Source organism: Pundamilia nyererei, unplaced genomic scaffold (assembly GCF_000239375.1).
Source record: "Pundamilia nyererei isolate P.nyererei 1_Seehausen unplaced genomic scaffold, PunNye1.0 scaffold00058, whole genome shotgun sequence".
In the NCBI taxonomy this organism is placed as follows: Eukaryota; Metazoa; Chordata; class Actinopteri; order Cichliformes; family Cichlidae; genus Pundamilia; species Pundamilia nyererei.
In genome coordinates this window covers 447,799-464,750 of record NW_005187459.1, presented here as the reverse complement: position 1 = coordinate 464,750, position 16,952 = coordinate 447,799, and the positions used below count along the sequence as shown (strand labels likewise).

At 40.5% G+C, this 16,952-nt stretch overlaps 2 protein-coding genes across 3 annotated transcripts in view; one reads left to right on the top strand and one right to left on the bottom strand.

The window, feature by feature from the left end:
* Positions 1-8,069: 8,069 nt before the first annotated feature.
* Positions 8,070-13,082, top strand: baalcb (BAALC binder of MAP3K1 and KLF4 b). Of its 2 annotated transcripts, none has more exons than XM_005734349.2 (5): positions 8,070-8,327; positions 8,805-8,980; positions 9,224-9,437; positions 10,675-10,874; positions 12,251-13,082. In XM_005734349.2, exons 3-5 carry the CDS (start codon positions 9,257-9,259, stop codon positions 12,413-12,415), a joined length of 546 nt encoding a protein of 181 aa, XP_005734406.1. In that variant the 5' UTR covers positions 8,070-8,327; positions 8,805-8,980; positions 9,224-9,256; the 3' UTR covers positions 12,416-13,082. The 2 variants fall into 2 exon arrangements, with proteins under 2 accessions (XP_005734406.1, XP_005734407.1); XM_005734350.2 differs by having other exon boundaries at positions 8,070-8,350.
* The window catches only part of nme6 (NME/NM23 nucleoside diphosphate kinase 6), an 11,753-nt gene continuing 7,008 nt past the window's right edge, over positions 12,208-16,952 (bottom strand). Inside the window, exons 2-5 of the mRNA XM_005734495.1 lie at positions 15,552-15,654; positions 15,286-15,325; positions 14,474-14,634; positions 12,208-13,387 (exon numbers count right to left, since the gene is read on the bottom strand). Of these exons, the coding sequence (XP_005734552.1) occupies positions 13,236-13,387; positions 14,474-14,634; positions 15,286-15,325; positions 15,552-15,654 (456 nt within the window). The 3' untranslated portion in view covers positions 12,208-13,235. The remainder of the gene's footprint in view (positions 13,388-14,473; positions 14,635-15,285; positions 15,326-15,551; positions 15,655-16,952) is intronic.

The following is a 16,952-nucleotide window of genomic DNA, read 5'->3' as shown; positions in this document are numbered from 1 at the left end:
GTTTCATGATTAGCAGGGGCATCATCTCAGACGTGCACTTTTTTTGCCTAACACATCCTTGTCTCTCTCATCCTTCTTACATACATTCCTCTCACTTTTGTACAAGTTTAATTCCTCTGTTTTTTTAAATCAGGATTGCTTTTAAGATCATTTTGTCCAGCGACTAACGAGCAGTGTAAACCTACAACAAACAGGAGCTTCGGTTGAATAAAAATAGGAACGGGTTTTCGGAAGAAATAGCCATAATGATAAGATGTTCTCTTCTCGCTGTCCTCTTGTCAGTTTGAGTTGTGAGACTCATGCATCAGGCTATAAGACATGGAGGTGCACTCTTCCCATTACCGTGAATCAGCAGCGTATGAAACAATCCCATCTGCTGCACCGCCTGCTCTTCTTTTATTGTTCTACACACTTCTGTAATGTGGACTCATTTTGGTATGTATTGATTCTGTATTAAGGTGAAAATTGTTGGTATGCAGAGAAAGCAGACTGTATAATACAAGCAGAGCTTAAGTATCACTTCGGTATGAAAAGAAAATCTGAAAAACAACCAGTTAAGATGAGCTGACTCACACAAGTGCTGCTGGATGATCCTCTGACTCAGCAGTTCGTCATCACTGTAACACAGCCAACCACTCACCATTTAATTAGAAGGGGTAGATAGTCAGCGGACAGGAGATGGGTGGTGATCTTCTTTGGTGTACTCACATTACTGCTGTGTAATGTGAACTAATGTGTCATAGTTTCTAAATGAGGATATCTGTAACATTTTAAACAAACAGATCCACAGCTCATTTTATGCATTTGGATGAAAATATCAGAAATGAATCTAAATGAGCTCTTTGACTGATACCATTGACTTTACGAATGTCTGACTGCTCCCCTGGGGGCACATTATCGTTCCTCAAAGTAATTAGCGGCTCTGCACTCAAACAGTATAGAGTGACTAATTACCCAAATTATCTCGCGGGCTCATTAGCTTCGGATGGCTCTTGACACTGCTAAGGCACTTTTTAAACAATGGTAGAAATTACACTGTCAAAATGTCACTCGTGGCTGTGAAATAATAGCCGTGCGACTAATCGAATGCGGAAAATTAAATCAAGGCTGATGCATTTCGCACGGTATCTTTATTACTCCCATTAAAAAGCAAAATAGCCTTCCAGAATTATACCGGTCTGTGTAATTGTTGGTGGAGATCCCACACAAACTAGCGCACCTTTGTTTTCAGAGACGTCCTCGTGCTTTTAGAGGCATTAGCTGCACGCCAGTCAATGAATGGGAAGGTAATCAGGTTTAATTCACTGTCACCATCCATCACAGTTAGTGATAACCCAGAACAACCTTTGCATTGCATGCTCGTGCATTTGAATCACAAAGTTCTTGTTACATCAAAGTGGTGAACCAAGATGTTGGCCTTATACTTGATTGGGAGCTTTCTTTGCAGGGTGTTGGTATTGGGGTACATTTATGCATTGTGCTGTTGCCTGTCCTTCCACATAAGAAAAAAGTATCAAATTTTACCAGGAAAAATGCAAACAAACTTACTAATAATATGCTATGTTAAGGGTATCAAACATAAAGCCTGGGGACCGTGTTCGGCCCAGCTCCAATCCAAATATAACTCCAGTCCGGTCCATTGGACACCTCCAGAAAATGTCAAGGAGGGCAGACCTCCTCCATAGCCATTCCTATGGCAACAAAGTAACAGATAAGCAATAATAGACATTTCTATATCACCAGTATTTCTTAATTATAATTTATTAACTATGAATTGCTCTCTTGTAACTGTAATTGCAGGAGATGGTAATGAGGTACAGAACTTTTTTTGTAATTTCACTCTTCTACTTATTTGTGCTGACAAATTTTTTTAATTCACTACATCAGCATTTCTTCACCACATAGAAAAACAGAGACGTACTGTATAAATGTAACTTCTTCTTTTCTATTACCTCTATTACAGAAAATAGAGTTTTTCTGTTTCAGCCAACTTAAGATGAAAGTGTGCTGCAATGTGGCCCCAATGTGAAATGAGTTTGACATCCCTGCCCTGTGTGGTTCCCTGCAGCAGGTCAAACTGTCATCATCATAAGATACCTGAATTTGTTCTTGATACTCAAAATGTAAATGGCTACTCATTATGACCCCATCGCCCTCTGTTCTGCTGCCACACATAAGACTAAATTTATACAAAGCTGTGAATGTGAAATGGGAGTAAGCCTGACATTTACTGAACTATTTCACATCTCCCCTAAGGACCTCTTTCCCATTACATGAGTTTTAGTGTCATTCTTAAGCCAATTAATTTATATTCTTTGTTTCACGAAAGGCAAAACTGCTGCAGCATTGCTCTGAGGACTCACTGCCTGCACAAGATCATCTATTGATTTTGGTCTTCCAAAGCCATCATATAGTCATATATTACAGAATATAGTGGGACACAGTGATTTCTGAAACGTTTTTTGAGCTTATTATAGCTCCTTAAAGGAAAACCTTTGCTAAACACTTATGTTGTGTCACTCATAACACAACATTTAGAGAATATTTTAACTGCTGTAAGGCTCCAACAGTTTGTACCATGAGCAAATCTCAGAGGTTTTTCTTTGTATTCTGTTGTGAGTTTGGAATGAAAAAAACTAGGATGCTTAACATATAGAGTAAAATACTTTGCAGCCCACCTACTTCTCTCATGCTTTCTGAACTCATTTACTCAGCTTAAATTTATTATAAAGGGGGTTTTACATTATTTTTGGCAAAGGGTAAAGAAAATATTTGGCTTTTTCTTTGTTGGCTAAGTTTATTACATAATCAGGTAAAACAGTTTTGTCAATATAAATTATTGATGAGGCACAAAAGGCAAAAAAAAGTCACATCTTCACTTGACAGTAACAGTAAATACAATGCGTGGCATTTCAATACAATGTTGAACTTTCAGCTGCTCCCTTATTAGCAAGGAGTCACCACAGCAGTTAGGTCCACATATTTGATTTGTCTTCTTCACGCCTTTCCTGCTGCATCCCAAACGGGATTTGTATCTCTTCCTGGGATCAAACAGGGGATCTTTTGCTTGTTAGGTTAATGTGTAAACCACTACACTATGAAATTAAAAAACCCACATTTAGGACAGCGATGAACTCTACGCGTCCATTTGATTTCTACGCAGCATTTGGGAGGGACCCTTCAGCAGGATCTGGTGGTCCAGGTGGTTGTCTCTAAAACTCCTACATACATATCCACACTGGTATTAAGATTTTCACCACAAAATAGTCACTGGATAGAGTTTAGCTGACCTCCAGACTTTTTTTTTGTTAGGGGGGTGCTCCTGGCATTTGTTTATGTAAGCTCCATCACCTTCATGAGATAATTTTCCCTAAAAACTAGGTTCTCACCAAAGAAATTCCATGAATACTAATGCTCGGCTCTCTCGCTTCTTAAGGCTCCACTATTGGCCTTTCTGGAATATTCTTTGCCTTTGATAGGATTAGAGTTGTGTGTTTAGCAGGATAAAACGAATGGAGCACATAAAGTGCAAAGGCTGCGTTTATGAGCCAGCCCTCGCCAGAAATTAAAAAGGCGGAAATATCAATTGGGGCCAGAGGAGTGGCTAAAGATCAATTTTAGCACTTCCCCCTGATAATGTAAAATGACAGTAACTGAAATTACATAAATCAGTCATGGAGAATGAGGTTTTTATGGAGCCAATATGAATCATTTTTAGGGCAAACATGACTTTTAGTGCTGCACAGGAATTGCTGCACAGTGGGGTTTTTTTTCATGCTACTTAGGTAATTAAATAGGATAAAAAGCCATTTCATCAAGATATGGTGAAATACATTAATTTATACAGCATGTTCCCAGATTAGAATTATTTAATAGGAAGGAGGATATAGAGCTATTTAAAGAAGCTGTCCTGTGTGGTTTCTTTCGCCTGGCTCTATTAGGACACAGTCCAGAAGTAATTTCTCCTTTAATAAAAAGACTGAGCTGGAAGCAGATTTGTTACTAATTTTTGACAATCTTTCAGAAGTGTTTCGTTGAGCCCTCGCGGCCCTGTGTAAATAAACCCATCCACAGCTCATTACACTGACTGAGTAAATACTTTCATTTTAGCCACGCATGCTTATTCGGGGCAGTGGTCGTTCCTCTGCTCTGGAACACTTTGCACTAATGAAAAGGTGCCATGTTCGCTGAGATTGTGATGGATTGAAAGAACACAACCTCTGGAGAGATCTCTGGCAAAGCGTCTCATGAGAGGAGGAGACTGCCGCTGCCGGTCTGAGGAGAGGAGGCGCGTCTGTGCCAGAAAAAAGCCCCGAGATGTGATTGATGCCGATGAACCACAACCTCGAGGCAAACCTCAATCTGGATAAGCTGCTCTTTGTGCCGCTGGCAGCTCCAGTATCAACAATTTGCTGATGGAATCCAGACAAGCGGACATGATAACATCTCAGTGTCCCTCCCAAAGGGTTTTGTTTTTCCAAGTGATGTTAATTTAAAGAATTGAAACTCTAAAAGTTTTAAGTTTTAGAACAATATGGCATACCTTTGATCATCATTGCAGCTAATCTGATTGCAAAACCATGTTTTTTCCCGCCCTAAGTTCTAAGCTTCCTAATTAGTTTTCCTGTGCTGTAACACACTGGCTGTCTCACTAAAATCCCAGTGAAAGTTGGGATTTGGCCGCTTCACTGTTGCACTCCCTTGCCTAACTGAATTTGCCAGAAAAAGTTCTCTTCTTTCTCACAGAAACTTTAGCAAATCAGTGGAGAGTGCACATTTTTGCTATCAACAAAACCCAGCTGGAAACACAAGGGAGAGGTTTGACACATACAGACTGTACATAAATTTAAAGGGAATATGACAACTCACTTCTTCTCTTGAGTGTCATGCATTTAACAATTGCTGAACTTTAGCAGCTGCTTTATAAGAAATAACTTTTTAAAGTGGACCTTTACAGCTCAATTGTTTTAATATTCTTGGACTTTACTAGATTAGCTTTGCATGATTCAAAATTCAAAATGATCAATCTTCCACAGGGGCTTTGGTACAGCCCCTCCTCAGTTTGTCCCCAGCTGAAAACAAGTAGTTTTTGGCATTCTTCCTTTTAATGATGCCTTCTCTTTCCTTTTGATTGGCTGCCCTTCGTAAATAGAAGTTTTGAACAGCAGTTTAAAAATCTATCTGAAACTTACGTCATTATTTGACACCTTGGACATGTTTCATATGCACCGTGCATATTTTAAATGTAAAATGTTACTCATTACAGTGTATCATAGACTTGCTCACTGTTAAAATAAAAAGCTGTTGCATGGATCTTTGTTTGTTGCTGGAATAATTTACTCCTGTGTAGCATTTGGCCGTGTGCCACATTAATCACCAGGGTAATGGGAAGACAGGCCTATTGACCAGTAGTCCAATAGGACAGAGGCTCAGGACATACAAATCAAAGCTGTCCGGCTTCATATTGACCAGGCTGTCCACAGGAAGCAAGATTTATTTGCCAGGTGACAGGGGAATGAGCACAGGAAGTCATGGAGATGTGATTTGGCTCAGGATCAGCCAGATCTGCACAAATTAATGGTTTATTGTGTATTTAAAGGGCAACTGGCAGTTTGGTAAATCCCCAAAGTAAAGCCAGAGGTGAAATGTGTGTTCTGCTTTTGGTCTAATGCACCTGTGTGTAGGAGGGTGGTCAGGTGTGTGAGAGCTGCTCACGGTGAGCTTCCTCAACATGAAAAAGTGAACAATGACGAGTTTTCTGTTTGCCCCTGTATTTTAAGAAGTTTGGTGTATCCCGCCAAGTCTTTGGAATCTAAAGGACCTCATCTGCAGTACTGTGAGCAGTCATCACTAACTGACCGGGGCATAGACCATATGATGTTGCACATTAAATCTTTTCTTTCTGACAGGAACAAATGTCGAACTATCACATTAGTGAATTGGTTTTACAGTCTGAGCTCCATTCTTTGTTTGTGTGTGTGCGTGTTTTTTGTTGGGGTTTTTTTTTTTTTGGTTTTTTGCAGTGTGCTTTATTGGCAGCAGATATGTCAGGAATAAATGACCTCTATTTCCACAAGCAGACCTGTAGTGTTCTCTCTGCAGTAAAGCACAAAGAGGGATGCTGTTTATTGTTCATTCAATTCATTGTGGAACCGCAGCACAGAAGTGTGATGAATGTGCACTTTGCAGCCAACTGAGGAGTTTCACAAGCAATCAGTGAAATGCAGATTTGAGAGAGAAGGGGCCTTTCTATTGTAAAGGGAAGCTTCAATACTGAAGCAGTACTGAAGTAGCATATTTAAATGTTTACAGGGTGTTTTTGTGCACAGGATGTTTTGACGTGTCAGTGTAGAGAACCACTGGAACTCAGTGCATTTATCCATCCATCTGTTCTTTTTCGCTTAGCCAATTCAGGGTTGGGGGACTGGAGTCTATCCCACCTACCATAAGGCGAGAGGCAGAGTAAACCCTAGACAGGGTCCCCAGTCTGTCGCAGGGCTTACACAGAGAGACACACAACCATTCACACTCGCATTCACACCAATGGGCAATTTAGAATTACCAGGGAAGAGAGAGCTGAGTGTAAAAGCAAAGCTCTCAATTTACCGGTCGATCTACGTCCCTACCCTCACCTTTGGCCACGAGCTGTGGGTATTGACTGAGAAAACGAGATTGCGGATACAAGTGGAGGAAATGAGCTTCCTCCGAAGGGTGGCTGGCCTCTCCCTTAGAGATAGGGTGAGAAGTTCGGCCATCCGGGAGGGGCTCAGAGTAGAGCCGCTGCTGCTCCACATCGAAAGGAGCCAGCTGAGGTGGTTCGGGCATCTGACAAGGGTGCCCCCTGGGCGCCTCCTGGGTGAGGTGTTCCAGGCATGTCCCACCGGGAGGAGGCCCCGGGGCAGACCCAGGACACGCTGGAGAGATTATATCTCTCGGCTGGCCTGGGAACGCCTTGGTGTTCCCCCGGATAAGCTGGAGGAGGTGGCTGGGGAGAGGGAGGTCTGGGCCTCTTTGCTTAGGCTGCTGCCCCCGCGACCCGGCCTCGGATAAAGCGGATGAGGATGGATGGATGGATGGAACCTAACCCCACTAACTGCCTGTTTTTACACTGTGGAAGGAAGACAGAGAACCCAGAGAGAACTGACACAGACACGTGGAGAACATGCAAACCCCGCAAAAAAAGGCATCGGCCAGATGGTGGATTCAAACTCAGAAAGGTTCTTGCTATGAGGCTAACCATGGTGTCTCTGCCTGACATGTAGAAGTGGTCAAGATGAGGTTCAAACCAGAATGGTTGTTGGTGCCAGACATGCTGGTCTGAGTACTTGAAGAACTGCTGATTAACTAGGATTTTCCCACATACAGATCTAAAGAGCAATTTCAGCAGCATGTCTCAGTTTTTCTACCTGCTAATTGTGTAAAATTCCATAAAATTTTCTGTTGCTCATTGCCCAGACTGTCATGTATTTATGAAAGTTTTTGTCGGAAAAAAATTGTTGATGTCAGAAGTCAGAGGAGAATAACCAGACTGCTTCAATCTGATAGGAAGGGAACAGCAGCTCAAATAACAACTCACCGGAACCAAGGTCTGCAGAAGAGCATCTCTTACTACCACAAAACTATTGCTACTTAGATGCCTAAAGTATATAGTTTCACATATGTTATAACATTTGCTCTTCCCTAACAGTCCTTACAACATTTTCAGAACCGCCTGACTATCTCCGCTTCCTTTTCTCAGGAGTGGGACCCATTGTGGTCTTCTGCTGCTGTAGCCCCCTCATCCTCACCACAGACTGCTTCAAGGTTCAGTCTGTGGTGTGTTCAGATAGTAGAAGTAGTAGTTTTTATGTCAGGACTGTAAACACGTTTTTTAAAGGCCGCATAGACAAGAAATTTGGAATCAGATACTGTCATAAAATATGAAATGAAATAAATAAAGTGCAACTCAGTTCGGGGTTATCAAACAAAAGTCAATCAACGCTCGCAGAGGACCGTTATTTTATTTTGAAGTTTACCTGGCAACAGCTGAGGTAATACTTTGATTTTTTTTCTGCTTGAATTCAAGTACACCCCCTCATCCTAAGGACAAGAGGATGGACGCTCTAACATACACCGCTCCGCCACAGATCCGCCGTTCAGTGTGTTTACAGGAGGATGAATGAAGAGGCTGGTGGTGCAGCAGCGTGCGGACGCGCAGCGTGCTACCGGCTGTGCTCGTGTCGCTAGTATAATTATTATTATTATTAACAGTGTGTTACTGGTTTGACTGGCAGACGACACACTGGAAAAGCACCGAGGCAAGACAAAAACCCGACTTTCCAGCATCCGTAAGCCTTCAGAGATCATCTGTGTTAGTGTCCGGTGTTTGATTCATCTGCATTACAGCGCCATTCGCGTTTCCGTCATACATATTTACATCTCGTCTTTCTGTTTATGTATTTCACGGCAGTGTTGATATTTTTTCCTATGGCCTGTGACGATGACAGTGACGCGAAAGCTGCCTATGTATCGCCAGCTGACAGATCCACATACTATGATTTATGTGTTTTTCTTCGCTTATATAACAGCCTATATGCGACTTTATGGCTTTACAGCAGCGCTCTCCACCTACATGATCTGAAGGGGGGGAGGGCTAAATAAGTTAAACAGGACGGTATAAAGAGCCCGAAGGCCTGACTGCGAACGGCTAATTCAGTGTCTGACAATCAGTGAAACCGAGAATTTATTTACATGCAATTTGAGGAAGACTTGATTTTGATAGAAAAACACACATTTCAATAACTTCTCTCATCTCTCTCCTGTAGATTTGAACACGGTCTCCCTGGTCTACTTAATAATCAGAAGATGCTGCTTAAACAAACCTAAACATAGCTGAGTTAACAGAGGGTGGGACCACATAATCTGCTCTCTGAAGGATAGAAGTTAATGCATACTAACTGTATGAGGGCCCTCAGCTTCTCCCACAGCTGTGTGCTGTGCTGTAAGTATGTGTTTGTGTCATATCTCTCATATGAGAGAATAACGTGCAAAAATAAGTGTATTTGGATGACTCCTGTGTTGCAGAGGTCTGGTTGTTCACTCACAGTGCACAGCAGGCACACTGAGTAATTATCTCATCATTTTTAAGTCATTTAGATTGTTTTGCAGTGCATGTCGTGTAAAGAACTGGATCAGTAGACACACACTTAACATCACAGTTTCCTGTGATTCAAATCACTTCCAGTGTGAATCTTTTTGAGCTGGGAAGTGAAGAGTCATGGGCTGTGGGGGCAGCAGAACTGACGCTTTGGAGCCTCGCTACCTGGAGAGCTGGACAAAAGAGACAGAGTCGACATGGCTGACGAGCACAGACACAGATATCCCCTTGTCATCCATCCAGAGCATCCCCTCTGAGAACTCAGAGGCTGGCTTCACTTCTGAGAAAACAATCAGCCCTGGTAAGAAGAATGAATTACTGTATGGCTGAGCAGATGGGTGAATGAATACTGAATTAATCTCTTAACTGGAGCAGGCATTAATTTAACCTGCTGAAAAGAAATATCCTTGATTACTGTATGAAGAAATATAAAGGGGGGTGGGAGGCTTCCCCATCAGAATTTAATATATCTGTAACAGATGATTTTAAATCTGTTTGTTTTTGCATCAATCCGTAGTTTCTAATGTTATTGTTCTACTGCCGTTTTACATGAGTAAGGTACATCCTTTAAAATCTCACTGCTGTAAATAATTTGAACATACTAGCAATGACTTGCCCATTCTTTACACTCTTTCTATCAAAGCGGAGTGGACCATCTCTTCATGTCAAGGGCTGTGCTGATGGCATGCCTGATTTCAACAAGAATCCATTATGCAGAAGAAAGAAAACAGAAACATGAGTGACAGAGGAAGTATCCACTTTAGAGACCTTTGTTCTTCTAGTGTGCAGTTAGTTGTATGTGCCTCTACATACAGGTCAGGACATCAGAAACAGATAAATCTCTTAGATGGATCCTCTTCTTTTCTTTGAAGCCAAGGGGAGATGAGTCAGTAAATGGGGATGATAGGCTGCTTCAAAAGCCACTGTGCTCAAACAGGGCTCAGCTCTCATGGCAACAGATACAGGCATGAGTGAATGCAGGGAGAGGAGCCTTGATGTAATTGTGAAGGCAAATTGACTTGAGCTTCAATGTGGAGAGATAAAACAGACCCAAAATTGGCTAAATTAATCAGCAGCTGGGAACCAAACAGATTTTTATGACAATAATCATAATAAGTTGTGGTTCAGTATGTCTAGAGAAAATATTCATTAAAATGTCCTCATTTCGTGTTTTGGTTTTGTCCAACCTGCACCATATGTCATCTGTCATCATTAGACACATGGTCACACATTAACGAGGAGATGAGGTGTACACACATCTGTAAAATGCAAACATCGACTACCTGCGAATAACTGATCACAGCTCACGCCTCCACAGTACCATCAAGTTGGTTCAGTGTAAGACAACTAAGTTGTCAATATGTAATCGCTACCGTTTCATTTACCGATGACTTCTAACAGAAGCTAATTGTGGCATAGCGGTTATCTTATCAAGCTGAAATTGATTAACTTCAAGAGAAAAAAAACGAAAATTCATAGAAATGTATAAAAGCTACAAACACATAAGCAGACATAGCTGAACCTCTACATCTTTACAGTTCCAGATTTCTTTGAAGACGGCCTCCCGCCACCGGCTCAGGCCTACCTAAAGGTCTGCTCGGCCATGTCTGAAGCCAGCCTGAACGATGTGAAGCCCAGCAGCACACCAACAGCACTGGGCTCTCCGCGGCAGGACACGACGATGCCTTCTTCTGGAACCACAGTGCAGCGCAGAAGTGTTTTGCACACTGAAGAGATTGTAAGCCTTTCCTTCTGTAATGTGTTTAAATGTGCTCAAGACAGCTCACAGCACCTTTTTTTCCCTGCAATACTGACCTACATCTAAGGTGTGGCGCATCAAACATTTCGTTTCACATTTGGAGCTAAACACATTCATACAATCACTTCTAAGATTTTGCAAGCATGTCATTGAAATTTGTTAGAAAGCTATCTGACAAATCACAGGCAGACCATTTATTTTAATAGTATGTCAAAGACAAGAAATGTGATGTGTGGAGTGCCTCAAGGTACCTGTTTGGGACCACTGTTAGTTTTGGATTTTATTAACGATTCTTTTTTAAAAATTTTAATATCTCAATTGATATGTTAGATATTTGAAGGCAGTAGAAAATTGGATGAAAGATAATAAACTGATGTTTAATGTTAGCAAACCAAAGTGTATGGTAATGCAGGTATCAACCAAAAACAAAACAAATACTTAAGCTTAGGTAATAATAATATTCCCATGGAACAGTTGCAGACCAGGAGAGAAACTGATTAGGTAGAACAGTGGATTGTAAATTAACATGGTCGAAACATACTGATATTATAATTTAATAAGTAATATAGGTAGAGGTCTGTCAGTGGTGTGGTTTAAACATTAATGACATCAGAGGCTATAAAACATGTTTTAAATCAATTTGTTCTGTCGCAGTTTGATTACTGAAGTGTAATCTGGTTGAGTGCTTCATCAAAAGAAATTTTAAAAAGTGCACACAGAAAACAATTTACAGAACTATGATAGGATAGAACTCCTTACCAGTTTATATTATGCAACAGAGTACTAAAGATGAATTTAAATTTTTGTTAAGACATGAAGACAGAGACATAACGTGAAAAGGGAAAGACCATCTATGAATCGAGGAGGGGGCCAAAGGGTACATCTTTCACCATCTTACAATGCTGTGATGGCAGCCATTCCCCAACTCTCTGTGAATGGTACTTATGGCCATTGACCAATGGTCTTTGATCAATGGTCATGACAATTTGCATATTAATGATCAAGGAACTGACCTGTCAACCTATTGTTCATTCAGTGGGCTGTTTTCAGTTACTGTGCAAATGTACTGTTTATAAGGTTGGGGTAACCTGCAGTCAGCTGAGACTGAAGAAGTCACTTGGATGCAATGAAGTAATGCAGATGTTGACTATCGCTTCTTTTGGTGTCCTTTTATAAACTAGTTTTATGTTCTGCGAAATTCAGTGCTGTCTGTATAAGCAGAATTGGCTTGTTTTACACTGACATGTTGATGTTGGCTTGAGTGTGTAGGACCCCAGGAAGAATATTTACCACACTGTCAGTATTTCAGTGTTTTTTTTATTATTTTTTATTGTCCATTTATTCTCCATTAACAGACAAAATGGCAGGACAATCGGATGTCGACCAAGCAGGTGACCATTACAGTCACCCAGAGCATCCACCAGGTGGACAAGAACGGGAAGGTGAAGAAGTCCCTCACGACATATGAGGTCATGAAACCAGTGGAAGCTATCAAACAGGTGGCGACACAAAACGCCTGAGTGCAGGGGGACATTGGAAGAAGCCAAAAAATGAAAATAATTATGACTGTGAAAGAAATCGAACAGGTTTTGTGGTCTGACAGGTGTCGAAAGCACAAAAATCTGATTTCTAGTGCATTTAGTACTTTACGATGTATGTTTTACTGACATGTTGGAGACTTTTACAAGAGACATTTGATCAAACAAGCATGGGGTAACAGGCAAAACAAAACGTGGTATGTTACAGCGAATGTCATATTAAAAGCAATTGTAGTATATTACAGCTGACAGCTTGTTTCCACATCAGTGTAAAGAAATCATTGCTTAGCACTGAACGCGAAAATAGTTTAATCCAGAGTATTTTCACATTTTAAGATGTGGTTGAACATTAACATAGGTGTAAAACTATTACTGCAATATTATTTAATATGATATAAATGTTTCATAGTTTTGTTACTTGGCATTGATGCACCATTTGTAGTCGCTGCTGTCCTACAAAGCAAAAGGCTCAGGAAACTGACTGTGACGATTGCACTATTTACAGTGAAGCCTGGACGGAGGTTTGTGATAATAAAAAAGAAAAAGCGCTCACGAACAGCATCGTGTTTTGTAAGATATCGAGGTTACTTTTTAAAATTCTGTCGTTATTTGTGTTTTCTAATGATAATAAATTACACACCGAAATGTACTGTCCTTTTAAAATGAACTCATTTGGCATGCTCAAAGACAATCAGGTAATCATGTGGCCTTCAGCTGAGGTACCTCTGTATATATGTGAGCAATAGATCAACAGTAATAGTCTTTATACTGATGATGTTGACAGCGTTGAGCTGATCTGGTGTCAGCTTGACAATGAAAGTGTGTGAATCTGGTTTTGATGGTCATAACGGATCTGCCCTGATCTAAACAATGGCTCCTCCTTTTTCATCCACTCGTCTGCACAGAAGTCTGGGAAGAAGAAAGTAATCTCTCTTTGAGCCGACTCAAGAGAATCTACAGAAAACAATAACAGAATGGAAAATCAAAAATTTGCATAGTAATTACAGGCTTCTTTTTAATTGGTCTAAAAATGTCATTTATGTGCAACCAGAAAGACACGTTACTATAAAATATTAAGATGGATTCCAAGATCTGCTATGAAAATAAACGCAAATCTTAAACATTTCTTACATTTTCATGCAGCAATACTACTTGTTACATGTTCAAAATATAAATGTACAATACTGTGCAAAAGTCTTGAGCCTTCAATTCTTTATAGTTTTTTCCCAAATAAGCCAGACTTATAATAAATCTTATAATAGAAATAGCTCTCCATGATTTCTGCTGTTCCCTCATTTTCAGTCCAGTCCTTCTACCTGACCATCTTCTGAAGAATGTTTTGTTTGTTTTTTCATGTCCTTCAAAAAGCCTGGAGAACTATTCCTGAAACTACAGAAAGCTGTTTTTGCCTTTTATTTTCATGCATGTTTGCACGTTTCAATAAATCATTGTACCCATTTCCTAATTTTCTAGTGAAACAAAAAGAAAAGAGGAGTGTTTTGCACAGACTATGCCTATTCTGTTTTCTGCCCAATGACACCAAACACCATTATAGAAACTGATGGGCTTTAAAAGATGTGAAATTGAGTCATGTGTAAAGTTATATATAGTTATAATAATAATGGATTGCATTTATATAGCGCTTTTTGGGGCCCTCAAAGCGCTTTACAATTCCACTATTCATTCACTCTCACATTCACACACTGGTGGAGGCAGCTACAGTTGTAGCCACAGCTGCCCTGGGGCAGACTGACAGAAGCGAGGCTGCCATATCGCGCCATTGCCCCTCTGGCCATCACCAGTAGGCGGTAGGTGAAGTGTCTTGCCCAAGGACACAACGACCGAGACTGTCCGAGCCGGGGCTCGAACCGGCAACCTTCTGGTTACAAGACGAACCACCAACTCTTTGAGCCACGATCGCCCCACTATTACCTCTTGCATATGTTTAAGATGATATATTCACAATAATAGATTATTAACATTACGCATATCATTTTGTTATCATTTTTTTAGCATTATGAAGCTTGGGAGCTTTTTTACCTGAGCCATGAGTTGTGTTCCTTGTGTCTGTGAGTCCAAACTGGCCCCTGATGGAAGCAGGCGAGTTGAATCTGGCTCTGAACACTTTGGTCGGCCCCATCAGTTCTCTCCAGTGGCTTATGGCATCCTCCCTGGCTAAAATGTACGCTCGCATTGGCCCACTGAGGACAAATTTCCACAGCAGTCATGAATCTGACTTTGAACACTGCTGATGTTTTCTAGATAACAGACCAAAAAAAAAAAAAACACTCTTCATACAAATCTAATCTATTCACCCCCAGGACCTCCTGGGAAGACAGTTCAGCCATAAATAAATCCGTTTTAGCTAAACAATGCCAGCTGGTGCGGCATCAAGCTTGACTGGCTGACAGACTTGAAGATGCTTCCTATGTTTGCGATATCAATAGCAGCAGTCAGAGAAGGGTTGCTGTAGCAACTACTGCTTCACTGCTGTGAGCAGACAAAAAAAAAAAGACAAAGTAATTACAAACACCTTTAACAATCCAATGGAGGCTCGCAGCAGGAGGACCTATTGTGAGTGCTCTGCATAGCGATATTTAGGCTACTGCACCAGGGAATTGTGTTCTAAACACGGATAACTGAAACTCCTGTTGTCCTGTTTTGGGAAAATCGTTTACTGGTGCCTTACTGAGCATGAAATTGGAGTGCTATCAGCAGAGGTGCTGATGGCTCTCCATCCATTATTCCATTTAAAATACAACACCCAACAACAATCATCCAAACACATAAAATTGTAACTCAATCACATGGAGTCAACGAAATCTGTCCATGATATAAGCATGGAGGCTTACCTTGACATGAATTCAACAAGTCTTTGATAGAAGAATCTCCCTGAGATTTGTAAAACAGAAATAATAAAGAAAGAAAGAATAAAGACCTTCAATAACAAAAAGGAGAAATCAGCTATCCTTCATTTGACAAGACATTTATTTCTTTTAACTGTCATACATACAGTGCACCCTGCTAAAATAGGCTGCTGATTCATTTATTTGGGTACATCATATACTACAGCAGTACTTTTAAGTAAAGCTTAAACACAAATGAATTGTTTCCAAACCTGAATGTTCAGCATAAAACCTCTCAGAGTCCTGTCGTCTCCAGACCAGATCTTTGCATCTAACAATCCCAAAGTTGTTGTCTAGAATTCTCTGGTGAAGAGCCTGAAAGACAGAAATCACGATGTTTGTCCTCCAAGTTGCATCAAAACATGACTGGATCAACTTTAGATGCTTTTTCCTGTGTGTAGATTTTTTTGCAGAGAAAAAGTTAAAAATTGACAGCTCTGATTCAAAAGGTCATCCTCTTGTGCTTTAACTTGAGATGACAATAAAGTAATGCACATTAACAAGTGAAATTAAACCTATCACTGATGGAATATTTTATGATAGACACAGCTGCTATGATTTTGAAGCGTCCAGGTCTGTGAGGTGAGCAAATGCTTCTTTACCACTCGATAAAATTGATATCAGAACAGAAAACATCAATTAATTAATTGCTGTTTTATTTGACAGTGGGTTAAAAAAAAAAGCAATTAAACGGAAAGATATGTTCATTTATGCTTCATTAATTCCAAAAACTAATCTTTATAGATTAAACAAATAAGGAACACAGTATTTAAATCACACCATGCAAACTGTTACGCCCTGAGAAAGAGCAACAAATGTTTGAAATCTTGAAAAATGAAAATAACATTCACTGGTCATTTTATTAGGTACAGCTGTTCAACTGCTCATTCATCAAATCAGCCAATCACATGGCAGCAAGTTAATAGACATGTAGGCATGATGAAAACAACCTGCTGAACTTCAAACAGACCATCAGAATAGATGTATTTCAGAAATCGATGATCTACTTGTTGGGGCCTGAGGTCAGAGAAGGATGGCCAGACTGCTTTGAGCTAATAGGAAGGCAACGGTGACTCAAACAATCGCCCATTACAACCAAGGTCTGCACAAGAGAATTTCTCAACATGTTGAACCTTGAAGCAAATGGGCTACATGAGCAAAAAGAAAACACTGGGTGCCAGTCCTGTCAGCACAGAACAGGAAACTGACTCCACAATTCACACAGGCTCACCTTAACTGGACAACAGAAGAGTGGAAAATGTTATCAGGTTCTGATGAGTCTCCATTTCTACTGTAACAATTGGATGGTAGAGTCAGAATTTTGTATAAACAACATTAAAGCAGGGATACATCCTGCCTTGTATAAATAGTTTAGGCTGATGGTGGTTGTGTAATGATGGAGATTTTCTTGGAACACTTTTAGTACCAGTTGAACAACACTTAAATGCCACAACCTGTCTGAGTATTACAACTGTCAGAAAGCTCAAAATATCTCAAACTGGTTTCTTGAACATAGACAATGAGATAACGGCACTCAAATGGCCTCCACAGATCAGTCACCAGAGCTCAATCCAATAGAGAACCTTTGGGATGTGTGGGAACAAGAGAGTCTC